Consider the following 27,326-nt stretch of genomic DNA (forward strand, 5'->3'; position numbering starts at 1 on the left):
TCTGTGGGCCAATGGCGGCTGGCATCAAGAAGGATCCTTAAATCCACCTCTTGCACAGCAGGAAGGAGCTCTGTGATCCCTGTGTGCTGCCTGCTTGAGGAGCTGGAGGCAGGGTGGGAGTAGCTCTGGGGGTGCCAGATAGCTGCCGCCCCCATGAAGGCCTAACCTCAGCCCCACTTGCCCGTGTCTGAAGGTAGGCATCATGTCCCATGTCCTGGATGTGACCTTCCTGGAACCACGCGCTCAGTCAGGACGCAGCTCTCCTGGAAGGGGAGCCTAGAGGCTGCCTCTGCATGGGGAGCCCTAGCTGCCTGGGGGAGGAGCTGCTGTCGGGAACCCAGATCTCATGGATGAGGCAAGGGGCATGAAAGTCGCCCGTACCCCGCCCTGGGCCGGCTAGAAATGCTGAGCTCAGGCCAGAGTGGATGGACTGGTTTTAGGGCACTGTTTTTTCAGCTGGTGCAAAGGGGTGGAAGTATGCGCGAGCCTCCTTCCTGTGGCCTTCGTGGGAAGAGGGCAGGATTACAGTGGCTGGGACCCAGACGGCCAGGCTTCTCCTGGCTTCATTGTTTCAGCATTTTACCCTTAAGCTACTAGTAAGTATAATTTCTCTAAGCCTTAACTCCTCATTTGAATATGGAAAAAATCATGGTATCTTCCCAGCAGGATTCTGTCCTCAGTAAGTGAGTTAAGGGCATGTAAAGTGCTTAGCACAACACTTGGTGCATAGTAAGCCCTCAAAAAAATTGCAACTGCTTTATAATGAGGACGATGGGGCTGGTGGGGGGCGCTGTGCTTTCCCCAGTCAAGAGCCGGGCCTGGGCAGTGTGCAGGATCCCCTCTCCCATCACTCTCCTGGGTTATGTGGAAAATGAAAATATTGTCTTGTATGAACTTGGGAGCCAAGTTAAAGAATCCTGCAAGTGAACAGGGGCCACTGCCTCCTGCGAAAGCTGTTGCTCTAACCCCGGGGACAGACGCAGTGTTGTCCGACAGGGTGTTGGCCTGGCTTCTGCATGCCCCTTCCCCTAACCTGGAGATGACCTCTGTCTTGGGCCAGCCTCTCTGCTCTGGGGAGCTACCCCCTCCTCCTGCGTGACCCCAGCCATACCAGTGAGGCGTCTTGGCCAGAGCACAGCAGCACCACACATTCCCATCGGACCTCTGCTCCCCAAGCCTAGCTTTCCTCACCTGTCAAGTGATGCCTGGCCAAGCTGCAGGAAGAACCAGCTAGGCTGTAGATAAATATATGTGCCCCAGCAAGGGGTGTCTCACCTACAGCCGCACTAAAATCCTACTTCTCTCCCCAGCATTGCGATAGAGCCAAGCCAATTCCCAGACCAGCTGCTTGGGACCTGTGGGCAGTGAGGAGGCAATAACAAGGGGTGCTGGGGGTGCCCAGGGCCAAGGAGAGCAGTAAAGGGAGGGAGGTGGTGGGGGCCGGGCTGACATGCAACTGGATAGTCTAGAACCTAGACCAGTTCTGCCACTTAACCCTCTCTCAGCCTGTCTGATGGCCTGTCCAGTAGGCATAGCTCCTGTCACTGATGGTTGTAGGGCTTGGTGGTGCTTCTGGCCCTAGGGGGCTTGGGGCCTTGCAGAATGCCCCCTTTGCCTGCTGCTTTCTGGGTGACGTGGAGAGGTAATGGAGGCCACAGGGCTGTGGCACGGGCTGTGCCCCAAAGGGCACACCGTCAGTGAGGTAAAAAGCAGGGGGCCCAGCTTCTCTGCCTTGAAGCTCCAAACCAAATGGCCGTCTCTGGTTACTCTGTTTTGCCAGCTCCTACGTTGGGTGCCTCCTTAGCACTTACTAAATGATTTTCAGTGGGAGCTGCATTGTCATAGTCAGGGGGCTGGGGAGGCTGTCCTGTGACACGCTGGGCATTTACCCTTTCTGGTCCCTGATCACTTAAGGCCAGCAGCACCCCCATCATCCACTAGAACAGAGGTGTGGGACAGAATGGATTTTGTCCCTTTGCTGTTCTGTCCTGGTTTCTGGAACAGTGCCTGGTACATACAGCACCCCACCATCACCCCTAGTCAGGCAGCATTTCCGAACACTTCCAAAAGGCGCTAACACCCCACTGAGAAGGGCTATTCCGGCCGCACCTTCACCATCCCTGATGTGCGGGGTCGCCCTTGGTCTAAACATGTAACCGTTGTCAGAAATGGATTACTGCCAAGGGTGGCCCTTTCTGAGGGAGCTCGTTCAAAAAAGCCACTGCTGGTCCCTCCTGGACCTGCACCCTCAGTTAACTAGCATATTGCATGAAGTCTGACACCCGGAACAGAACAGGGTGCTCCATGCCCCATGGGTGACTTACGTTGCAGAGAACAGTGGGCTTGTTACCTCCCAGCCCGGAAAAGATAAGGTGTTTGACACGGCGTGAGATTGTGTTTACTTTTCTTTTGACCGCCGCCCCTTGTGTTTGGTTTATGGTCAGCTGAAACCCTAAGACTTTTCCCTTAGGGAACTGCTCTTTTCTAAGCCAAAGGGTATGACATGAAAATTTTTTAAAAAGTCATATCTTATTAGTTTGGACCCATTTTTCCAGTCCAGATGATTCTGAGTCCCAACTGCCATCACAGTGTGTTAGCTGTCTTCCCTTCCCAGCCTTGTCCCCGGTTTTGCATGCTTTGGCCAGCTATCTCAGTCCTTACTGCGTTGTTGATGAAAGTATTAAAGAGTCCAGGCCTTTGGCATGATAGTGGAGCCCTCAGACCAGGTTGATAATGATCAATACTTCTTAGGGTTGTTTATCTGCCTTTAAATGGTTCCAAATTAATCCCAGCTCTACCCTCCATCTCTCTGTCTTGTCCAAATGATTATCTTTAAACCCATCTGTTCAGCTGTCTTGCTGAAATCTAGATTTACTGCATTCCACCAAACTTCAAGGCTCTGCAGTCCCTGTGGAGAGGGAGATGCACTTAGCTGAGCATGACTTGTTCTTGGTGAACCAGTGCTGGCTTCTAGTGCCCACCACTTACTTCCTCTTCTGAAAGTGCCAAACATTCTGCTGTCCCTATTTAGACATCTGCAAGAGTTCAGGTTTGAGTTCCAAGAACCCACCCTTTTTGTTGGAGTGAGAACAGGACAGCTTGTCTTCTGACATCTTCCCTGTTCCCTGAGATTCCACAGGGATGACCAGACGTGGCACCCAAACGCGTCTTTGCCTGGTCAGTGGCGCGAGTCCCTCTTCGAGGTGCGAGTGTGCTCTCCTCTGTCTGGGCCTGTGCTCCCTGACAATTTAGCTCTACCTTTTCCACTCTAAGATGATATCTGAGATAACAAAGGCTGAGGCCAAAGGAAGCTGAGTGGGTCTGCTTTTCTCTGCCATCTGTTTAACGTTAATGCTCAACGCCCTGGTACTTCCTCATTCTCCTGCTTTGAGCCTAGACTGAATTTGGTAGAAAACCTTTGGGATGGGCCTTCGTGTTTGTTTTCACTCTCCTGTTGGCCTGTTAGGATCTAAATGTCCTGGCGCTTTTACAGGTAAGTGCTTGGCCACCAGACAGCCGGCTCTCTGAGGGCAGGGTTGAAGGCAGTCTTCTTTCCCGGCCACTTTGCTGCTGCCCGGCCTGCGGAAAGATGCTCTGGCAGTGTCCCGAGGAGGCAGGGCAGCGGGTGATGGGGTTTGATGGACTGTCAGATGAGCATGTCATCATGGAAAAATTCTTTCTAGAGTCTGCAGATCCGTTTACATGGGCCTGCTGCTGCTCCTGCAAACTGCACATTCCTCCAGAACAACCCTCCTTTTCCCTTTTTTCTCATCAAACTCCAGGCGTGCCACAGGTGGGTTGGAGCAATAGGTTTTTCCATCTCCCTCCTGCTTTTGTCCCTCAAGTCCCCTGTCTTCCCTTGGTCCTAGGGTTGATTTTTGTAGGGAAATTGGCTGAATTCCTAGACCCTGGGCTGGATGGCCCATCCTGGGGTCCTGCTTAGGGACAGAACTGGAACCCAAGATTTAGAGCCAATGCTGGCCCTTTCCTGTGAGCCTTCTTCTGGGGTCCAGGCCTGCCATTGGTGGGTTGGGGTAGAGGCTTATTCTGGTCAGGTGGGAACAGGTTCGGCAATTTTCAGTATTCCTGGGATAGATAAGGCCTCTCATGAAGCCTCCTAGTAGATTTTCCCAGGTGACTTCTTGCCTGTTTCCCACAGTTGCTGAGAATTCTCTGGGGACTGAGAGCACGATTTTGAGGCACCCTGAAAGGTACACTCCATGTTCTGATGATCTGTCCTGGCCCTGACCTTGAAATTACTCAACCCAGGGCAGAGAGAAAGGGACCCAAAGAAGGGACGTCATGGGAATCTGTGGGGAGAGGATAGAGTCCTAGGCGTGGGGAACAGGAAGCCAGCTGATGTGTACATCCAGGGATGGCAGATGTAAGAGAGTGCTGAGCTGACGCCAGCAGGTGCCCTAACAGTGGGCATGAAGGGTGTCTATGGTGCCTCCCAGGCCAGCCCTGCAGTAGAGCACTGCTCTGTGGAGAGCTGGGTAGGGCACAGGGCCCTCCTGGGTCTGCTTCCCATCTGCCTTCTTTGAGAGGCAAAATGCTCTAGGGCAGCTGTTCTCAGAGTGCTGTCCTGGGACCAGCAGCATCAGTGTCACCCATAAACTTGTTGGAAATGCAGATTCTCTGGCCTCTTCTCAGACCTACTGAATCAAACTCTAGGGGTGGAGCTTGGCAGTCTGTATTTCACAAGCTCTCCAAGTGATTCTGGTGCATGCTAGTAAGTTTGAGAAGCGCTGACTCAGTGAAAGGATGGACTTTGGAGCCAAATCACCTCACCTAGGTTAATATTCTGCCAGCTATGTGACATTGGGCAAATAGCTTAACCTCTCTGATCCTTTCAGAAACATAAAATGATTCCTACAGTTACCAAAGGGAAAGAGTAAGGAAGGGTGGGTGGGAAGGGAGGGATAAGGGGAATAAGAGGCATTACAATTAGCACACATAATGTTGGGTGGGACATGAGGACACAGAGAAGACAAGTAGTGATTCTGTAGCATCTTACTATGCTGATGGACAGTGACTGCAATGGGGTATGTGGTGGGGACTTGATAATGGGGGGAGTCTAGTAACCAGTGTTGCTCATGTGATTGTATATTAATGATACCGAAATAAAAAATAAAATAAAATCAGTCCTCGTCTATTAAGTGGAGACAATAACTGCCACCTTGATATTATGATGATCTAATAAGCATGTTTATAAGGAGTTTCATACAGTGCTGGCACATAGAAGGTGTACGTCTGGCCCTCTCTCTGACTTTTTTTGTGTCTCTTTTTAGGTAGTATCTGATGCTGCAGGCCAGGGTGTGGCCATCACTGGGAACCAGACCTTCAACAACTGGAATTGGCCCAATGCAATGATTTTTGCCGCCACGGTCATCACTACAATTGGTAAGTCTGCGGGGACCGGGCCCTACCTCCGCAGAACTTCATAAGAATCCAGCTCTGGTCACCTGGCTTTGTCAGGGGTAAACTCAGGCCAGTTGTAGTCCTTGTGATATTTTCTTGGGAATTTAGTAAGTCCCTGGTGACTAGCCCTGCCTGGGAGACTGTTTTCCAGGAGTCCTGACTTGGGCTCTGGGAGCACAGATGACACAGGCTGATAGCCAGAGCTGTGCCCGAGGTTGAACAGGTTGCTCACTGCACAAACTCAACCCTGCTTGCTCACCAAACTGGGTATCTATTCTGATTATCCATGGCTACATAACCAACCACCCAGAAGCTAGTGGCTTAAAACACAGCTGCTTATTCTCTGGCCATTCTGTGGGGTGACTGGGTTCGGCTAGCTGGTTCTTGCTTGAGGTCTCTAATGTGGTGGCAGCCATAGTAGCTGGGATGGGGGTCATCCAAGAGCCCAACTGGCTAGGCATCCAAGGTGGCTTCTTCCATCACATGTTTGATAGTTAATGCAGGCTGTTGGCTGGGAGCTCAGCTGGGAATGAACCCACAATGCCTTAGGCATCTCACAGTATGGCAACTGGGTTCCAAGAGGGAGAATCCCCAAAGCGAGCACTTCAGGAGATCAAGGGGGGAGCCAGCAGAGCTTCTTAGGCCCTGCGTACCCAGTGTCACTGTGCTGCATTCTGTGGCCGAGCAAGTCACTAGGAGGTGCAGGTTCAGAGGGAGGGGCATTCGATACCAGCTTGATGTGAGCAGCAGCATGCTTACGTAAGAAGGGAATGGCCATCTTGGGAGACCGTCCGCCACAGTGCCACTGGGGTGTCTACCCAGAGAAGGCTGTTTCTGATTTACATGGTGAGGCCAGACAGACCACTGGAAGACTTGCTCATCATGTGAGCAAGGGAAATTTAATTTCTTAAGTATGGATAGTAGAGCAATATCATGTTATCTTAGAGGATGACCTTCCCTTAAGCTGCGCTCGTGCGTGTGTGTGTGCTGGAGGCAGGGGGCACTCTGAATCTGGGTCCATCACAACCACTGTGACTTTGTTGACTTAACTCTCTTCTTTCTCAGGCTATGGCAATGTGGCCCCCAAGACCCCTGCTGGGCGCCTCTTCTGTGTCTTCTATGGTCTCTTCGGGGTGCCACTCTGCCTGACGTGGATCAGTGCACTGGGCAAGTTTTTCGGGGGACGTGCCAAGAGATTGGGCCAGTTCCTCACCAGAAGAGGCGTTAGCCTGGTACGTCCCCAACCCGTGGTGATGGGTGGGCTGGAGGTACCCTGGTGAGGAGCATGGGAGGGGTCTAAGAAGTAGACAGAAGGTGCTAGAACAGATGGCAAATGGGTGGTTTCAGAGTCCCCTGTCCTCCTGGGTCAGGCTGGGAACACCCTCCCTGCTTCTTCTTCTGGTGGTGAGCCTCCAGCCAGGGGTGGTACCCCGCTGGCCTCCCATCTGGTTGCTTCCCTGGCATTCTGGGTGCCCTGCTGGGTTTCCACAGTCTCCACTATTGCCTGACTTGGTCCCCCACCCCACCCCACCAGCGGAAGGCTCAGATCACGTGCACGGCCATCTTCATCGTGTGGGGCGTCCTGGTGCACCTGGTGATCCCACCCTTCGTGTTCATGGTGACTGAGGAGTGGGACTACATCGAGGGCCTCTACTACTCCTTCATCACCATCTCCACTATCGGCTTCGGCGACTTTGTGGCCGGTGAGTCCTGCCCCTCGCCCTCTGCCTGGGCCTCTCCACTTCTCTTTTTCCACTTCTCCCGTTTTCAGTACAACTGGCCATTGGGGCCCTGACCCCACCCTGCCAGATGCAAGAGGGAATCACAGTGTAATTGCGTAAGATTCGACTTCCCTTTCCTGGGCTGTGGCTTTTTCTGCCTCCTCTCTTCTTCGTGTTTAGGGTCTGATCTCTTCCTCTCCTCTTTCCCCCTGTCTCCCAAGCTTAGGTTCATTCGCAGGAGCTGAGGGAGCCGTCCTGGAGGCTTGGCTCTCTAGAGGCCCGAAACTTTACTCTTGCCCCAAGCAGGTTAAAGACAAGAAAGGCCTCCTAAACTGCCCTGCCCCCTCAGCCGGCCGGACCCTCCCTCCGCTCCTCCCCTAATTAATCAAGGCAGGTGATAAGACTCTGCGGCCGACTTGTCTGTCTGGCCCCAGCCACTCTTAGACGTGCACCTGTGGCCTGAACAGCCTCTTGGCTCTGCATCTTGACACCCTGTTGGCTGTCCTGACCCCCCTGCCCAGCTGAACTCAGCCCCTGCCCCGGGGGGCGGGGGGAGGGCACCACCCTCCTGCTGCATTGTAAGTGGGGGAGTGCAGGGGGGCGGGGGGCCTAGGACAGAGAGCCCTGTCACTTCTCTGAGCCTGGCAGATCTAGGCCTGCTGTCTTGGGAGATAAATTTAGACAGGGGCACAACACTATCATTGTGTAAGGCGCCCTGAGCAGGCCAAGGAGAAGCCTTTGTGTTGGGGAAGTACAGAGTATATTTAATCATTCTCTCTCAGCTCTCCCTAGAACCCAAACCTCTGCCACAGTTTCTTCATTTGTAAAACTGGTGTTAAAAAAAAAAAGAAAAAAAAAATAGCTCCCTCCTGACAGGGCAGCGGCAAATCAAACGAGGGAGCTGACGCTAGCACCCGGCTATCTCCATGTGTGCCCTGTCATCATACCCTGCTTGTGACAAAGAGCCCTGGGCAAGATTGGTGGCACCCCTCAAACGTACCTTGTGTCTGCAGGGGGAGACACAGCCCCTGCCTTCACGGAACCTCTAATTTGGTAAGGGAGGTACCGTCCTTGCCCGGAAGGAGCCCCACTCTGGGGCAAGTCCCCTTCCTACAATCCCTTTTCTAAGTTTCTCCGAGTTGGGAGGCCAGGGGACAGGATAGTGAGTATGTAATAATACATATCAACATCCCTAGAGTGTAAAGTCAAACAAGAAATCTCAGATACTCTTGGAGTGCAGAAGAGCAGCCCGAGCTGCGTGGGGCAACCTGGGCGGCCTCCTCGGAGCAGGGCTCAGCAGCAGGAAACCCAGGCCACAGGAGGCAGGCCAGTCCTCACGAAGGAGAAGCAAGCTGTCCAGAATATTTCCGGGTGGGGGCAGTGCTCACAGACCTCTGAGCCCAGCCACAGCCCCCTTCATGTTCATCCAGAGAGTCTCTCCCCAGCAGTGAGGATGACAGCTGCCCCTCATTTAATTTCTGTCCTGGTTTTAACTGTACCAAGACATACACCAAACAAAGGGCACAGAACAGCAGGTATGAATGATGGGAAGGCAAACATTGAGGAACTATATCCTGCCCTGAGCATTAGCTCCATTAACAGCCTCCCCAAGGCCCCACCCCCTTGAGCGTCCCTACCCTAGGAAGCCACTCTCCTAACATTTGGTGGTCTAGGAAACTGAGGCTCAGGTGGGCTGGGGACTGTGACAGGGCTGTGAGTGCCTGGGCCAAGGTCCAGGTCCTTCTAGAACAGGCCTCCTTTCTTACACAGCGTGACCCCAGGGTGTCTGGGGGCCATGTCTATTCTCAGATAACGCCGCTTGGGGCCTTTGCATGTTTCTGGGTCCCTGCTGACCCACTGGCTTCCTGTCCTGTCCTCAGGTGTGAACCCCAGCGCCAACTACCATGCCCTGTACCGCTACTTCGTGGAGCTCTGGATCTACTTGGGCCTGGCCTGGCTGTCCCTCTTCGTCAACTGGAAGGTGAGCATGTTTGTGGAGGTCCACAAAGCCATCAAGAAGCGGCGGCGACGGCGGAAGGAGTCCTTCGAGAGCTCCCCACACTCTAAGAAGGCCTTGCAGGTGGCCGGGCGCACAGCATCCAAGGACATCAACATCTTCAGCTTCCTATCCAAGAAGGAGGAGACCTACAATGACCTCATCAAACAGATTGGCAAAAAGGCAATGAAGACAAGCGGCGGTGGGGACAGGGTCCCAGCACCAGGGCTAGGGCCTCAGGGGGCTGGGCTGCCAGCCCTCCCCACCTCCCTGCCCCCACTGGTGGTCTACTCCAAGAACCGGGTGCCCAGCCTGGAGGAGGTATCTCAGACACTGAGGAGCAAAGGCCATATGTCGAGGGCCCCCCGGGAGGAGGCCAGGGCTGGGCCCCCCAAGGATAGCTCTCCGACCCCTGAGGTGTTCATTAACCAGCTGGACCGAATCAGTGAGGAGGGTGAGCCGTGGGACACGCAGGACTACCACCCTCTCATCTTCCAGAACACCGGCATCACCTTCGTGAGCGAGGAGCCTGGCCTCTCAGATGAGGAAACGTCCAAGTCCTCATTGGAGGACAACCTGGCTGGGGAGGAAAGGCCACAGGAAGGTGCTGAGGCTGAGGCACCCCTGAACCAGGGCGAGGTCCCCTCCTCAGATGAGTCCACCTTCACCAGCACCGAGTCAGAGCTCTCTGTGCCTTACGAGCAGCTAATGAACGAGTATAATAAGCCAGGTGGCCCTACAGGCACGTGAGGAGGGGCCGGCTCCCCACCCCACCTTCTGGCTTCTGTCTCCCTCGTCCTGGGGCATCCTACTATGACTGGGAGCCCAGCTCCTGGTGGGAGACAGCCCGGAAACTGGGAGTGGGGGGCCAAGGGCCTTCCTTACCTTCCATCCCCTCCAGCTAGATGCTACTGGTTAAACATGGCACACACCCAGGACAGGGCCTGCTCTCCCGCTGCAGGGGCACCTTGGCAGTGGGAGGCATCTGTCCTGAGCACCACTGATGTGTCTGCTGGTTCAAAGGTGTGTGTGGTTTGGCAGGACTGACCCCCAAGGAGGCCTGCTCCTGCCCAGGTCTTTGCCTGTCACTCGGTTGAGAATGTCACGTGGTTCTCTTTAGCCGGTTTACAAGTATTAATGAGCTCCTTCTGTGTGCCTGGTACTGAGCTGGGCATTTTGGAAAGGGAAAGAGGGCAATGTGAGCCCTGGGTCCTGCTTTGCAGAGGGGACAGCTGCGGTGTGGGATGCGGGGCACTTGAGTGCCTCAGTAGTAGCAGGGCCTGCATTTAACCCTCCCCCAAACCACCTCTTCTGCCTGACTGTCAGGCCCCTACTGCAAATCTCAGTAGAGAAGAGGCAGCCTAGAGGAAGGGAGAGGAGATAAAGGGTGCTTGCTAAACATTCCCTGTACATAGGACCCGTAGCAATTCTGTGTGGCCCAGGGTCCTAGCCTTTGTAAAATTACTGGACCCAGTCTAGCCCAGAGCCCAATTTTCTGTCTTAGACACCCTTTGGCCAAGCGATGGCAGACAGACCTTCTGCCTGCCCAGGAAGTGTTAGAAGAGAGCGTAGCAGGCCATGGCCACGAGGCTGGGGCTTCTGGAGCTGGCAGGAGTGAGCTCAGCTCTGGACCATTCTGTCCCCACCTCCTGTCTCGCTGTCTTCTCACTCCCTAAGCCCAGAAAGAGGACCTCGAAGCTCCTAACCCCTCCTAGCTTCCTGCAGCAGGAGGCCAGGTTGCTCTTGGCTCTTGGTTCATAATGGGGATGGCCAAATACATGAATCAAGCTCCTCCCTCTGGCCACTGTGTGTCATTTGTGTCTGTGCGCACATGCGTGTGTGTGTGTGTACGTCTATCTGTGTTTAAGAAAGGAAAGAATTTGCAATGGAAGGAACAAAAAGATAATGTGAAGCTGTACCCAGATTGCCTTGTGAGGGGCTGGCGGAGCCATGGGGTCCCCATGATGCACACCCTAGGGCTGGCCCACTCAGCCCCGAGTTTTGTTTTGTTTTGTTTTTTTTTTTCAGAAGAAACTGCTGTTTTTATATACCTGACATCTTTTTAGCTTCAGAGCCAGAGGGGAGAGGAGGTAAGAGAGCAGGGTCCTGGGGCGCAGGCTGGTCAGTATTCCTCCTGCCCCCAGCTCAGCTAGGCCCTCCTTGGTGACCTGGACCAAGACCCCACACACAGGGGGCAAGGGCACTGAGCGGCAGGCCAGCAGAGCTGGGGAGGGGCATCTGTCGCAGGCAACTGATGCTGGGCAGAAGTGAGTGATCACCCTTGACCCCCAACCCCTGCTGTGCCTCACAGCCTGTCCCCAGTACTGTGGGGCCAAATGGGCCAGAGCCCCACCCCGACATGTGAAGACGGTGATAGGCGGGTATGTCTACCCCCCACCCCCCATACTGTACCCAGGGGAATACGGTGGCCCCACCACAGGGTGAGAAGGACAGTGACCTTCTAGTTTTCTGTGAAATGTTTCAATGAGCTCATTGTAGTTTGCTCACCCCACCTTGCTGGGGTGTCGCCAGCCCTCATTGTATTGCACACGCTGTATGTACATAGTGGCAATGATGTCAAATATAATTTATTTTACATTTTTACAATAAAACATGAGATGGACAAGCCAGCCTGATGTGTCCTGGCCTGGGGGTTGGGGGGTGGGGGGAGAGGCAAGGTGGGGGGCCAGCCTGGGGGGGATGGGGGCAGAGGACTGAGGACAGCCTGAGGGCCACGAGGTGAATTAGGGGGTCTCAAGGGAGGAAAACATGAAAGAGGTAAGGATGTAGAAGAGGGGCAGGCTACTTAAGATGAGGTGGTCAGGACAGGCCTCTTGGAGGAGGTGACAGTAGATGGGTCCAAATGAGGATCAGGGGGGAACATTAAAGAAGGGGGTCTGAGAACCAGCAAGGAGTCAGGAGCAGGAGAAAGGCGGGGTGATCTTGACAAACCACGTCACCCAGTCTGCCAGACACCGTCCACATGCCTCATACTCATTAAACATGAGTTCATTTGATCTCAGATGAGTTTGAGAACTCATTTGATCTTGGAACAGCCCTGTGAGGTGGGTATCACACCCCATTTTATAGCCAAGAAAACAGGCAGAGAGATGCATTCAAACCCGTGCAACCCTGCTCCCAGGGCTGTTCCCATGGCCACCAGGGCGGGAGGGGGAAGAGTCTGGGCTTGGCGCGCCTGGCTGTGGAAGGGCCCCCATCTCCAAGCAGGTGGGCCAGAGACCAGGCCTTTGTGCTCAAGGGGCGGGCACTGTGGCCTGGAGAAGCTATGAGAAGGGTCATGAGGCTCAGTTGGGCCCAGCTGCATCCATTTAAAGGGAGAATCTGCCGGGCTTCATGGTCTCAAGTGTTTGGAGATTGGCCTCTCTTACAACAACTTCAGGGCCCCTTACCCCACACCACAGAGGCCATTAGTCAAAATGTTGAGTCGTTGGGAAAAATTAGAAGTTCTTCGAATTCAGGAGTCAACCACCTTTTTCATGAAGGCATGGATGTGTTCCCAAAGGATCATGTATGGGTTTAAAATACCAGCCGTTCTACACTTGATACCCTATGCCAAAACTTCTCCCCACCCACCCACCCGTCCACAGGCCCCAGGTTCTCTTGGTTTGCTTTTGGCCCCTTCTAGCCTCCAGATAACAATTCCATCACACTAAGCACTCTATCTAGGCCTCCACCATTTCCCAAAGCCCTTTGACAAAAATGGGTTTTAGCAGTTTATTTGGCCCCCTTTCCAGTTTAAGGAGGTGAAGGCTTGGAAAGTATGAGTTTTCCAAGGCACAGCTACACAGACCTGTGCTCACAGATGACAAAGCACAAACAAAAGATTGGGCTGGAGGTGTGGTCTTGGGCCACTGTGGCTAAGATTAGTTAGGAGATACCTGAGTAAAAGGCCTGGAAATGGGAGGGGAGGGCGGCAGCTGGAGCAGCGGGCAGCGCCCAGGAGGCCCAGGTTGCTGCGGGATCCAGAGCAGAAGAGGGTCACCATGCAGGTGGTCGGGGTCAGTGAGATCTCACATCGCTGCACCCATGAGCTGTCAGGACATGGTAGAAGTGGGCTGGGTGGAGGGAGAGGACGCTGGCAGGGAAATCCCCTTGCTGATGCCACATTCATAACCCGAGCCAGTGGCACCTGCAGCCCATGGGTACATTTGTTCCACCCCGGAGATCCACGGGTTCCAGGGCAGACAGTCCCTCTCCAGGGGCCCACTCCCTGCAGCCCCCAGCCCCTGGCCCTCCCCTGCTACTTCCCCAAAGCCTTCCTGCCCTGTTCCTGGGCCCTTGGAAAACAAGTGTGTAAAATGGACAAAAATCTCCCCTTTAGTGGAGCTTATGGCCTGGCTCCCTTTGCTCTCATTTCTGGCTGTTCTTCGTGGCCTGTGCCTCCTACTTATGTCTTGTTCATGTCTCCCAAGGCTCTTAATCTTGTCTCTTCTATCTTTATGTCTTTTAATCTTCACAACAGGTATTATTAACCCCATTTTCCAAATGGAGAGACTGAGGCAAATTGTAGGATTTTTCACAAATTCAAACTTATCAAACGGCAGCCTACAGATTTCCTGACTTGCATTCCCATTCCTCATTCTACCCACTGGAGGTTCTTAATCTGATGTTGGGGGACATCCTCAGAAAGCTCACCGTCTGATGGAGAGTTCTGCCTTCAGAGAGTCTGCAATCCGAGAGGAGAGGAGCCCAGAAAGAGAGAAAGAGCATAAACCCCGGGTCCTGCCTGGGCCACCTAGCTACATGCCAGGATTGGCAGAAAGAAACCAGAATGTCTGGGCCACCCCCTTACTGAAAGGGGCCAGTCAAGCTTATCCTCAGCCACGGTCACTCTGGAGTTTTCTTGAGGCTGAGGCAGAGGCAGGCTGGGCTGTGGTGCTCTGGGCGGAGTCTCCAGGCATGGCTACTCTTCTCTAGGACCACTGGACTGGAGTTTAGGCTCAGCCCTGCCCATCAGCTCTCCGCCCCTGAAATAACAAGTCCCCAGTTTCCAAATCCATACACAATGGGTCCAGGAGCCAGACGCCAGTTTGTGAATTGCCAGCACGTGTTTGTGCAACACAGTGAGAATGCCTCCTAAGACCTCTGCCCCTAATCCCTCTCTCCTGGCCACCATCCAGGCCGCTACGGTTCCTCGCCTGGGTCCCCACAACAGCACAGGCCTGGCACCTTGTAGGGGCTCCACAGACATCTGTTAAGCGAATGCATGAGACCCTTTAGGGGCCTTCCTGCCACGAATACACCACCTCGACTACCTCACTGCATCACTGCCACCAGAGGAATGCCTCCCAAACTCAGATCTGACCCCCTTGGTCTCCCATTTTAAGCTCCTCGGGGGCTCCCTTCACACTTCCTGGCTCTGTCATTCTCCAGTCCCATCTTCCACCCAACTCCACCTCTTCCTGGGCTCCAGCCACAGTGAATTTGTCAAATGAGCCAGGCCACCCCATCTTTGCCCTTGCCATTTCCTTTGCCTGGAATATGCTCTTCCTCAATCCTGGCTAAGTCCTGGGACCTGTTGAGATAAAGGTGGCCAGCGGCTTACCTGAGAAGAGCTCCACAATTACCTGCCCCCCTTCCCCCAGATTCTGGGTCAGATGTCCCTCCTCTGTGCCCAGAGTTCCTCTCAGCAAGTCGGGCTGCTATGATGCTGTTCAAGTTGCCTATCTCCTGGGCTCTTGTACCTGCCCTAACTGGGGGCCTCAGAGAGAGCTGGGAGGGCCTTGCTCACCTCTGGATCCCTACCACCATGCCCGCGGTGGAGAAGGGCTCAACTTTTCAGTGTTTACTCAATGGAGGGTGAATGAACCAGAGTCCTGAATCCTCCCACTGGCAATTGAGTCCCTCTCTTCCTGGGCAGAGGCCAAATTAGGGGACAAGGCTCATTCCACAAGGGCGAGTCCCAGCAAAGCCGGGTGGATGATCTTGGGGACCTTGTTGCAGGCTGTGGTGGCCTGGTGAGTCACCTAATTGTGCCAAGTCACTCGAATCTAGTGGGCAGGACAGGGACACAGAATACCTTTCTCCACACTCCAGGAGACACCTCTGTCTGCAGCCCTTTTCATGTCTCCACACATCTTGCTGTCCTCACCTCTCACCATCCCCAAGGCAGCCCAGCCACCACTGACTGATGACCTGCGGGACAGGGCCACCCCACCCAGCAGACTCCAAGTCCCCAAGCTTCCCTGGGATACCTCTGCTGATAGTGACCCCTCACCTTTGCTCCCAGCCACCCAGTTTACAAGGCCCTTTCACATCCATTCCTGCAGTATTGCTCAACAACCCTAGGAGCCAGCTGCAATGTTTTATAGCCCAATTTAAGGGTCTTTTTCAAATGAGGAAACTGAGTGCCTTGGCTTGTTTTCCCAAGAGAGCAAAGTCTAAGACCAGAACCAGGAGCTGGTTGGAGGAAGTAGCAGAAAGGGAATCAATGATGAAGATGAGGAAAGAGCAAAAGGCTCAGCACATTGCTGAGGTGTGGGACTAGTTTCACTTGGGCAATTGGGGCTCAGTCCTGCTGGGGATCCCCTGAGGAACCTGCCAAATACTCCTTCGAATTGTCCCTCAGAAGGACAGGAGACCTTTATTTATCCACCAGTTTTCACCCTCATTGCTTAAGGATGGCCCTAGGGGCATTAATCCCCACCTTGCTCCCCTATGGGCTACAAGTGGCAGATTATTGTCCAAAGATGGCCACCACCATCTCTCCAATCCCACATTCTTATTGGTAAAGTGAGATCTTGCTACTCCCTGCCGCCCCCCAGCAAGATGTGGAGTTTATTCCCCTTGCATGTGGGCAGGCTCCGGGACTGTTTTGCCCTATTCTGGACAAAAATGCCACAAGAAGCATTTATTAGTAAGGAAGAGAAGTGAGCACCAGATCTAAGGGAGGAAGGGATAGGTTAACTCTCCTGTTTTGTGCAAATGCAGTCGGGTTTATGATCAGGACTGCCCTCATCTATAAAGCTGCTAACCCCTGAGCCTTGAAGGGAAAAGATAAACACCAGCTGCTAGTCTTCTAGTTGGACAAAAAGAAAGCTTGGACAAAAAGAACACTTTTTCTGGATTGGTTCCATCTATGCTTTGTCCTGAAGTCAGGAAATACCTTGCCAGTAAGAGTCTGTCCTTTAAAGTCCTGTTGATATTGGACAATACCCCTGGCCTTGCAGGACCCCATAAGTTCCATACCAAAGGTGTTGAAGTGGTCTGCTTGGCCCCAAACACAATTTCTCTAATTCAGCCTCTAGATTGGGAGTCCTAAGGACCTTTAAGGCTCATTACACAGTACTTTATGGAACAGACTGTCAACACGATGGAAGAGAACCTCGATAGAACATCATGAAATTCTGGGAAGATTACGCCATTGAAAATGCCATTGTTATTTTACAAAAGATCTTGAAAGCCATCAAGCCCAAAACAATAAATTCCTGCTGGAGAAAACCATCCAGATGTTGTACGTGACTTCACAGGATTTACAACAGAGCCAATCAAGAAAATCATGAAAGAGATTGTGGATATGGCCACAGAAAATAAATAAATAAATAAGAAGTAGGGGTAAAGGGTTTCAAGATATGGATCTTGGAGAAATTCAAGAGCTGATAGACGCCACACCAGGGGAATGAAGAGATGATGACTTGATGGGGTGAGTGCTTCCAAATCAGGGCCAGAAGATGAGGGGGATGATGGAGAAGAAGCAGGGCCAGAAAACGAATTGACATCAGACAGTCTGAAGGAGGGTTTCAGTTATTCAAGGCTGCTTTTGACTTCTTTTATGACATGGACCTTTCTTTGGTATGGGCACTGAAATGAAAGCGAATGGTGGAGGAAGGACTGGCGCCATATAGAAACATTCTTAGAGAAATGAAAAAGCAAGAAGTCAGGCAGAAGTTACGACGTGTTTCCACAACGTTATACTGAGTGTGCCTACATCTCCCGCCTCCCCTTTGGCCTCTGCCTCCCCGGAGACAGCAAGACCACCCGCCTCCTCCTCAGCCCACATTGTGAAGACGAGGATGCAGACCTTTATGGTGACCACCTCTTCTTAATGAGTAGTAAATAATCATCATGCCATACAGTTAGTCAACTTCTCTGCAGTGTATGTGTGTTTTCATGCAAAAACCTAATCACAGTGTGGTTATTATACTTAGGTTTTCACACGTGTGAGGGTTTTTGTGTCACCATCATTATCATCACCGAAGTATTCATCACGTAGAAGAACATCATGTCTACAACTTGTATGGAAGTGGATAGCCTATGCTGACAAAAGCACAAGGTGAGTGATATTTAATATGAAATTAATTATGGGATCATCTTCTCACTATTTTATAGCTTTGCTTTTAAAGAATTACTGTGCAGTATGCTTCCCTCACAACTGGAGAAACTGCATATCAGCCTATCATAAAGAGGTAAATGGTGTTTTTTTTAATATAATAATGTTTCTGATACTGTATTATGAACATGACTGTAATATTATGTACCATAAATATTTTCTAACAACTCATTCATTAGTGTATAAGCCAGGCTACTGTGAGGCAATCATATTGGTTACACTAGGAGACCATAAATCAATCATATTGCTGCTTCTTAGTTATCAATGCATGAATCATTATACCTATAAATATGAATTTATGTTTCACATTATCCTTTCACTTTTGATGTCTAGTGTTAGTAATATGTATAATGTGCAATGTTTGGTACCATATAAGAAAATATTGATGTAGGTACTGACATATGACTCATCTTGTGAACAGAAAGCATAAACTTACAGTTTCAATAAATACAGTACAGTACTATAAATGTGTTTTCTCTTCTTTATGATTTTCTTAACATTTCTTTTCCCTAGCTTACGTTATTGTAAGAATATAGTACATAATACAGAGATAACATACAAATAAGTGTTAACCAACAGTTTACATTATCTGTAAGGCTTCTGGTCAACAGTAGGCTATTTGTAGTTAAGTTTCTGAGAAGCCAAAGGTTATATGTGGATTTTTGACTGCACGGGGGTTGGTGCCCCCAACCCCTGAATTGTTCAAGGATCAACTGTACTGTGAAAGTGAACTTGAGTGCTTCCTGAACCTGTGTGTTAAGAAGCTGGCAGCTTCTTCTGCTTTTGTGGTTTTGGGAAAATCAGCTGAAATGAAAGAAATACAAGTACATTGAGATCCATGCCGTGAAGAACCAAGCTAGCCACGTGGAGAAGCCACACTGCGAGGGAATCTGCCCTGCTGGACGTCATCTTGGACGTTCCAGTCCCAGCTGAGGCCGTGTGGAGCAGAGGCCAGGCATTCCCCAAACTGCAGAACCGTGGGCAAAGAAATGATGTTGTCTTAAACCTCTACATTTTGGGGCAGTTTGTTACACAGCAATTGAAGACGGGAACATGGGCTGGCCTGGCCCTGAGCTCAGGGACCTTGGACGGGCTTCTGAGAAAGCGCTGACGTAGGACAACAGAGGGACACCAAGGCACAGTGAACCTCAGCTGAGCTGACCTCCAAAGTGGGCCAAGGGACTGGGACATGGGGCATAAATGGCATTTACTACCCTGAAATAAAACTCTTAGAAGAAGCAGCACAGCTGAGACCAAATGCCTTCAGGTCTTCCAACTCCTTTCATAAGATCAACATTTTTTACCTTCCAGATATCAGTCCCTTCTCCCTTGGGGTCTCTAGTCCTATCTGCTGTGTTTAAATACTACTGGGAGGTGTGGGGTCTGCTACCATTTAGGAGTTTGACCTAAATAGCCGCGTTTGCCATATCCTTATTAGATAAAGGCACTGACCAGGACACTTTACCCACATTTTCACTGACCCCCAGCACTGTAAAGTCAGTATTATTATCCCCATTTGGAAGCTGAGGCTCAGAGCAGTTGTGTAATTTGCCCAAAGTCACACAGCTGGAGGCATAGCCTGGTTTCTAAGCTGTGAACTTACAACCTGTGCTATGAACTGCCATAGGAGCCTGGAGAAGCCAGGCTCTCCTGTTGTATGGCCCAGGTGCCCAGAGAGGGTGTCCCTGGCCACAACTCCCAGCTGCCCTTATCTGTAAGACCAGGGATGCAAACCAATCAACAGACCCCAGCCCTGCAGGGACCACTCAGAAACCACCAGGGGATTCTTGGGCTCCACCTCAGGAGAGTCTGACTTACAAAGCCTAAGGTAAAGCCTCAGAAATCCCCAGGTTCTGGAAATACCTGGCTGGAGATCTCAGGGGTCAGATCCCTGCGTTTCAGGCATTCCCTGCCAACCCATCCGTGCCGGTGTTTCCATTCTGCGTTGAGATCTGTGTTTACCTCCACTTATGGAAAACTTCCTCCCCATTCTTTGATTCCTTCACCTGCAGCTTTGGCCTGCAGATGCTGTTTGGGGTGTTAACATCACACTCCTTTCCATTCGAATGACCTCTATTTGTTGAATCTCTCTCAGATGGCCTCAAACACCTGATGGTGACTGAGGAAGGAAAATGAGGAGCAGACCAGGTGGTCAGACCCTCTCTCTGTCTCTCTATCCCCTCGTATGCCCACATTCAGTAGTTTGCTCTGGGGAAGGGTTCTGACCCAGTGGCCTGGGACCTGTTTATACTGGCTCATGAGAACCAATGGTTAGAGTTTCAGAAATTTTATAAGCTGTTTGTATTAAAAATAGAGTATAAAAACATAAATCATATTAAAATGAAGGTAATAAATACTCAAAACTCATCATTTCCTAATAATATGTTACCATTATCTATGTCTTTGAGGTATTTGCATCTATTGCAGGTATATGGTGGAAATATTATAGAATGTTATCTACTGCATTTCTTTTCCCCACTTCATGTTTTATGACACAGTGTTGGTAGCTTCACATCAGCCATAATGAGAATATTTATACCACAGGAATGAGCAAACACTACAAATTAGTGCTCTTCCCTCCCCAGAGAACCAGATGTTGAACATTTACAAGCACATCATGGCACTGACTGCCTTCTGGACTGGCTAAGGAGACTGGGTGGGATGGTTGGTGGGGGGGCAGTGAGGTTTTCCCCACCTTGGAAAGGAGCAAAAAATGCCTGGGGCTCAGGGGGAACGTAATTCATATAGTGTTACTTGCACCCCTTGGGCCCCTCAGACTATCGCTGACTAGGGGTGAGGAATCACGGCCCTGACTATGGGAGCTGACCATGAGGGTAACAGGTGGGCAGGTTACATATGCACCTGTCCCACATATATACGTGGAAGCTCTTGGATTATGCTCCAAACTGGAGGCAGAAAGGGGAACACAGGCCTTGTGTAGAAGGCATTTCTGCCTTCATCTGGAGTTCTCAGACCTTCCAAGCTGGAGTTGTCAGGAGCTGCCTTGAATTCTGGAGAACTGCACAGTGGCTTCAGCCAGGTCCCCATCCCCTGGGTGTCATTATAACTAAAGGAGAGACCCTCTTGGTAAACACTAGGTCTGGCAACGGCATTAGGATCCAGCCTAAGGCTGCAAGACACAGTTTTGCTGAGTAAAATCATGGACTGACCCACAGGATCCTATGCCTGATGCAAGCCAACACAGGAGGGAGTCAGGGCCTTACAGAAATCCCCTGCCCCCAGTGCAAGGGAAGAGGTGATTCCACACAGGATGTCCATGGCCCCAGAAATGGATGCTGCAGAAGTCCAGTGCCCCTTGATCCCACCCCAGAATCCTCCCAGCAGCTGTGAGCCAGCTGCAGTATGGCACCCACCTCAGGGCAGACAGTGTCCTACAGGCCACTGGGCATGCAGCCGTTGGGTGTATGTGGTGAGCCCTCTAACAACTACAACTTTTTGCTGACCACCTACTTTGTGACAGGCTCTGTTGGGGGCATTTTACAAGGGGGCCTAGGGAGGAGGTTCCTCTCTGTTGTCTTCCACTCTCATACTCTGGGTGTGTGTTAGTGGTCGGAGGCAGAAGGAGAGTCAGGTTGGGATGGGGGACCCTGAATGACCCACTGGGCCTGCAGTGTGTCTGGGTTCTCCACAAGCAGATGTTACAGCTGGATTAAACCAGAAAGGACTGTATTAGAGGAGGCAGCAGGCTGGGAGCACCACCTGACCATGAGGCAAGTCCAACCCTGAGTGACTAAGAGGGAGGTGGGGTCAGGCAGAAACACCCTAGACTGCCATGCAGGCTAAGGGAGGCTTGGCTCAGACACGTCCTGGGTCTCCTGGGAACAGACTACATTGGTACCAGGCTCTGTTCAGGCACTGGCTGGAACAGAACCGTGGTCTGAGCATAGGCCTGGCGATGGATTTCAGAGGCAGCACCTGGGTTCTCTAGCCAATTATGTTGCCTGTAGTTGCAGGTCCGTGGGGTGCACTGTCCAGGCTGCCACCCTAGTATGAGGAAGAAGGAAGTACACTCAAGTTCAGACTGTAGAGGAGGGGAACAGAGGAGATCTGCAGAGAAAGGCTGAGGGGCCAGGGCCTGTGCACGCACACAGCAGGAAGCCAGAGGGAGAGGGAGCAAGGAAACAGAAAGACAGAAAAATGCAGAGACAAGAATGAACGCTACAGACAAGACAGCCTTCCAGAAGACAGCCTCCACAGGGAGGCTCTGGTCCCGCCTCTAGATTTCCCTGCCATCACCTGCTGAATCCTGCCACCCCCCACATCAGCACCCACCCCCCATGGTGGGAGAGTGGCAGGGGTATGGAAACAATGGGAACCTATGAGTCATGGGGGTAGGTGGGATAACAGTTCTTTTCCCTTGAGCTAGCTGAAGGGTCTCTGGTTCTTACCCTGGAAGGAGCCCTCATTGTAACATCCCCAGTCTTCAACCCCAAGGACCCTGACCTGCCATTCCAGGAGAGCCATCCTAAGACAGTAGTTAATGATATGTCATTTCTTCATGCCCCTGGTCCACTGGGTGGCCTGTCTCTGGACTAAGCTTCTGGAAAGATTCTCCAAGCATTTCCTGCCCCTCCCAAGTTTTCTTCTCTACCTGGCAGGTAGCTTCCCATCCGTGGCTCTGGCTTGTTCTCTAGCTGCTTTGTTGGGTGTCTGTCCCATCTTCCCGCTGAGAGGGTAGGATAGGGACTGTTCTTAGGCTGCCTAAAATTCCAGGCTCAGCCTTCTCTGACCTGTGTGACCTAGAGCAAGTCACTTACTCTGTCGGGCCTCCGAGGGAGTATAACCAACCTAAAGGCTAGCATGGGAGGCACACGGCATCACTCCCCGCCACTCTCCAGGATGGGAGTAGGCACACTATTGTCATGACCTTCACCCTGGAATCTCTGAACCATGACTCCTTGAAGATCCGGGGAAAACAATGACTGGACAACTATCATTTTCCAGGTTAGACACTGACAGTTTACTGCCCTGTCTTGACTGCACCTTCAGGGAGACTTTGAGCAGTGATACACTTGGGATTTACCTGAGATTAGGACTCATATAATGAATTCTTTACATTCCTCTAGTGCTTTCCAATCCTTTGTCTCCCCCAGTCCTCCAACAACCTAGTGAAGGAGAACTATGTATTCCTTTCTTACATATGAAAATCTGGTAGTTCATTGACTTGGAGGTCACATTGCAGGTGAATGCAAGATCTGGTGTTAGCTTTGGGACCCCCACAATCTCATCCCCACCGCAGGGCAGGCCTCTAGCCTCCCAGGCCCCACAGCAGCCGTAGGTACCAACAGTCAGAGAATCCAGCTTGGTCCGTCTCCAAAGAGCCCTGACTGGATGGGCCTTTCCTACAGAGCCTTGCTGCCGCTGGTTCTGAGCAGACTTTTTAATTTGGTCCTACTGGAGCTCCCCAGTACCCCAAAACCTGTCTGTCAACTTGGAACAGAATGTTACAGCTAAAAGGAATTCATTCCTTCAAGGAGAGTCTATTGAGCACCTACTATTGTAAACCAAGTACCCTTTTACCCAATGAATATTTGTAATCATCTAATGATTAGATTTTAGTCCAATGGCTCTCAGCCGTGGCTGCATATTTGAATCACTGAATCTTTCTAAAGTATGTCACCCAGATACTACTCAAACCAATAAAATCAGAATCTTTGTCAAGGAAGGGGGTGAGGCCAGCTATCAGAATTTTATTTTAAAACTCCCTAGATGATTCTAATATTCTCCCAGGGTTAAGAACCTCCAATCTAGTTGAAACATTACCCACTTCATTTTACAAAGGACGAACTGGAGACTCATAGTGGGGCATTACCTTGCCCCAAATCACAAATCTAAGCATGGTGCTTCTAACTTTAAACTCCCAGTGCCCTTTCTGAAGTGGCTTGATAAATATTTGCTGGAGGAATCTGTGGATGAAAGTGGTGTAGGATGGAGAGAAAGGTGATGAGTGTAGTGAGTATTTCTGGAGTGCTTTCCCTACCCACAGCCTTCCTGAAGATGGGACAGCCCACGTAGCCATCTCTGAATCATGTAACCAATCTGGGCAAAGCTGACTGGACTAGGGGAGGAAACCCGAATCCAGACTGACCAGTGAGATGACCTGACTAGGCACCTGAAATTAGGATTTTGAGAGACTGAGATAGTGAGCTGTGGGGAGCTGAGCTGTGCAGTCATGGAGGCTTGGAAGTGGTGGCAGGTATTTGGGATCATGTGTGAGTCAGAGAGTTGGGAGAGGAAGAAGGTGTGCAGAGAGAAATATGGGGTTGGAGCAGACACAGGATGAGAGGTAGAAAGGAGGGGCTGGACAGGCCTTGTTAACTCTTGAGAACTATATCCTTACATTGAACCTCACCTTTTATAACTAGTGGGTTCCTTGACACTCACAGGGCCTTGACCAATAGAGGCATAAGGATCAACCCTTACAAAAGCCTATAGACACCGAAGACCCTTATGTGCCCCTCACTCTGCCCTCATTCCCACTGTGACACTGGGTTTCCTGTCATTCAAAATGATCAGAGAAAGGGTAGGTGTCCACTTCTTGGAGACCTATCTATCTCATAGGTCCTGCTAAACCACATGATTCTGAATTTCCACAATGGGCAGGCAGAAGGGTATTTTAAGATTGTTTTTCTCCTTCTTGGCACCCAGTTCCCCATGCCTGACACCTGGTCTCTGGCAAGGAAGCCTGTACCCCTGGGGATGGGAGTGGGGCATGCAGAAAAACAAAGAGCACAAGACAGTTCCTTCTGGACCCACCCCCCACATCAGCACACACACCCCCATGGTGGGAGAGTGGCAGGGGTATGGAAACAATGGGAACCTATGAGTCACGGGGGTAGGCAGGATAACAGTTCTCCAAAAAGGCTCCCTCTAGCCACGTCCGGAGTTGTTGACGTAGGCAGCTGCCAGGCATTGACACCTGGAGTGACCTCCAGTTCTGGGCAGTTACTCGATCTGCCCTGGATGACCTGCGTTTTCTTTTTATCTTTTAATTCAAATTTTATTTTTAGCAAAGTGATATATATAGATAGATAGAAACACACACACACACACACACACACACACACATATATATATAATCAAAAAGTATATTCTGATACTTTTAAAAAGTCAAATAATACTATGCAGAGTGTAACAGAAAACAGCAATTGCCTGCCTCACCCTTCCCAACCCCAGTCCCCAGAGGCAACTTCTTTTAGACTATTTTCTTCCTATTCTTTTTCTACTTCTCTAAATAACATATAGCTATTTTGTACCCCATTATTATTTTTGTTGTCTTACTTTAGTCAGTATAGATTATTTACTACAAAAGACAAGGATTAGCTCCATTCCATCCCCAAAACATCTCTCTTTCTCTAGCCTCCCAATATAGTTAAATATAAATTTGTGGTTAGATCTCAAGTTGGTGTTCACATTATTATGACTTTGTACATATTACATAATGAACTTGGGTACACTTTCTTTCTTACATGGCATTTTTTCCCATGTTGTTTGTTTGCTTAATTTTGTTTTTCCTGTTGCTTAATTTTGTATGTTCCTGTCACTAATCAACTCCCAAGCTCCCTGCTACAATTGTAAAACTCCTCTCAGAAGAATAATCTATCAGTCCCACTTGTCTTTTCTTGAACTGGTTTCAGAGCCAAATGTATTTCTGCTCCTGGCTGACTGGTCACTCCCTATGCTTGCTACACAGCTAGTGTCCCTTCACCATTGATTGTGAATTCCCTTTGCCTCCTTCCTACAATGGAACCCCTGTTTTCCAAATCCAGTGTTTTCTGTCTTTGTTTACTTCCTTGTTTGACCGAGTACTTCCTTCAATAGGTTTCTGAGAAATGGTGCAAGGAAGGTAAAATTTTTAAGACCTTGTATGTCTAGAAATACTTTTAGTCTACCTTCAGCTTGATTGATAGTTTGGCTTGATATCTAATTCTAGGTTGGAAGTTTTTTTCCTTAAGAATTTTGAGAGTTTTTCCCCTTTGTCTTCTACTTTCCTGTGTGGTTATGGAGAAGTTCAGTGATATCCTAATTCCTGGGCCTTTCTTTATATGTGATCTGTTCCATTTTTTTGTTTTTTTCTCTCTGAAAAATTTTTAGAATTGCTTTAATTTCTCAGTGCCTTGGTTGGTATATTTTGTTCACTGTGCTGGGCCCTTAGGCTCTCTGTCAATCTAGAAGCTCATGCCCTTGGGCTCCTTTCTGTGCTTATTATGCTCTATTATTCTGAGTTAGATTCCTTGGATTGGTTATCTGATTTTCTAATCTTTACTTTTAGCCCTCTTATCCTACTCTCAAGAGGATTTTCTAAACTTAATCTTCAATCCTATTTTGTTTCTTTGTCTTCCTAATTTTTTATTAAGAGAATTATAAATATACAGAAAAGCTGAAAAAAATAGCATACTTAACAATTGTGTCTCCACCATCTAGTCAGTGCTGTTCAACAGAAATATAGCATGAGCCACATACCTAATTTTAAACTTTCTAATAGCCACATTAAAAAGGTAAAAATAATTAGTTAATTTTAATATCTAATTTATATCAAAGTATCTTTTCTACATGCAGTAATATACAAATTATTAACAAGAATTTTACATTCTTTTTTTTGTACCAAGTCTTTGAAATCCAGTGCGTATTTTATGCTCACAGCATATCTCAATTCAGACGATGTCAGGTGGTTAGTGGCCACATGCAGCTAGTAGCTACTATATTAGGCAGTGCAGAACTAGACTGAACAATTGTTATTATATGTCTGTCTATGAACTGGCTATATATTTTGGAAAAACCATTTGAAATATATTTGTAAATCATATTATGCTTGAATTCTAAATGTTAGCTTACAGATCCTAAAGTTAAGGACATTCTGCTATATATTCACATCACCATTATCACACCTAAGAAAATCCACAATAAGTCCCTAGTATTTTTAATATCCTGTCCATATTCAAATTTTCCCAATTGTGTCCCCTTTTTCTTTTATATCTGGTCTATCAGAACTGAGATCTTAGTAGTTTCATTTGGTTGTTAGGTCTCCTTAGTCTTTTCAAAATTTGTGATATTTTTCCTATCTTTTTGTTTCTTCTACAACATCGACATTGTAAGTGTCTAGGCAAGTTGTCTTGTAGAAAGTCTTGTATTCTGAATTTGTCTGATTCTTTCCTTATATCATTTCATTAATTCCTTTACCCCCTATACTTACTGGAGACTGAACACTAGATCATGGTTGATACAAATTAAATATTTTAGCAAGGATACTACATAACTTGCTATTATATTTTTAATTTTCAAGAATTATTATTCTGTGAATGTTATTTTTTTATAGAATCCTATTCTTGTTTCAAAGGTTGTAATATTTTTATCTCTGAGAGTACTAATTATCTCAGAGACAATAAAGATTCTGCTTTCTGCCTCATCTCTGAGTTTGTTTAATTATTTGTTTATTCTGGATTCTTTTTTCATAGTGATGCCTCTCTTCTAATGCCCCAAATCCTTGATTGTTCATTCATATTTAAGACTGAAGTTCTGATTATACAAGCAGGGCTTGTGCCTAGTGGACTTGGTGGCAAGCCAACTTTTTTATTGAGAAACCCTTAGATGTCAGTATCTGTAGGACTTTTCTCTTGGGCCAGTTTCCCTACAGAGAATCCCCAGAATTTGCTGGAGCATATACACATGCTTCCAATGTTCTGATGCAGAGTGGGGAAGGGTTCATAGAAACTTACCATTCAGTGTTCAGATTTGCACTAAATTTCCTGTCTCAGAGTGTAAACCTGTCTGCTGGCAAGCCAGCCCATTTTCTGCTAGGGTAGAGAAGGCAGTGCCC

At 49.7% G+C, this 27,326-nt stretch overlaps 2 protein-coding genes across 3 annotated transcripts in view; one reads left to right on the plus strand and one right to left on the minus strand.

Annotated features, from left to right (window-relative positions):
• The window catches only part of KCNK5 (potassium two pore domain channel subfamily K member 5), a 37,461-nt gene extending 25,697 nt beyond the window's left edge, over positions 1-11,764 (plus strand). The window contains exons 2-6 of one of the 2 annotated variants that reach the window (XM_073224162.1): positions 4,160-4,211; positions 5,292-5,403; positions 6,487-6,653; positions 6,956-7,124; positions 9,023-11,764. In XM_073224162.1, the coding sequence (XP_073080263.1) occupies positions 5,370-5,403; positions 6,487-6,653; positions 6,956-7,124; positions 9,023-9,888 (1,236 nt within the window). In that variant the 5' untranslated portion in view covers positions 4,160-4,211; positions 5,292-5,369 and the 3' untranslated portion in view covers positions 9,889-11,764. The remainder of the gene's footprint in view (positions 1-4,159; positions 4,212-5,291; positions 5,404-6,486; positions 6,654-6,955; positions 7,125-9,022) is intronic. The other variant, XM_017659824.3, reaches the window with a different exon arrangement.
• The window catches only part of DAAM2 (dishevelled associated activator of morphogenesis 2), a 710,965-nt gene that overhangs the window by 635,586 nt on the left and 48,053 nt on the right, over positions 1-27,326 (minus strand). The gene's annotated exons all lie outside the window — the stretch shown is intronic.

The sequence above is a fragment of the Manis javanica genome, chromosome 16, assembly GCF_040802235.1.
Source record: "Manis javanica isolate MJ-LG chromosome 16, MJ_LKY, whole genome shotgun sequence".
Taxonomy (NCBI): Eukaryota; Metazoa; Chordata; class Mammalia; order Pholidota; family Manidae; genus Manis; species Manis javanica.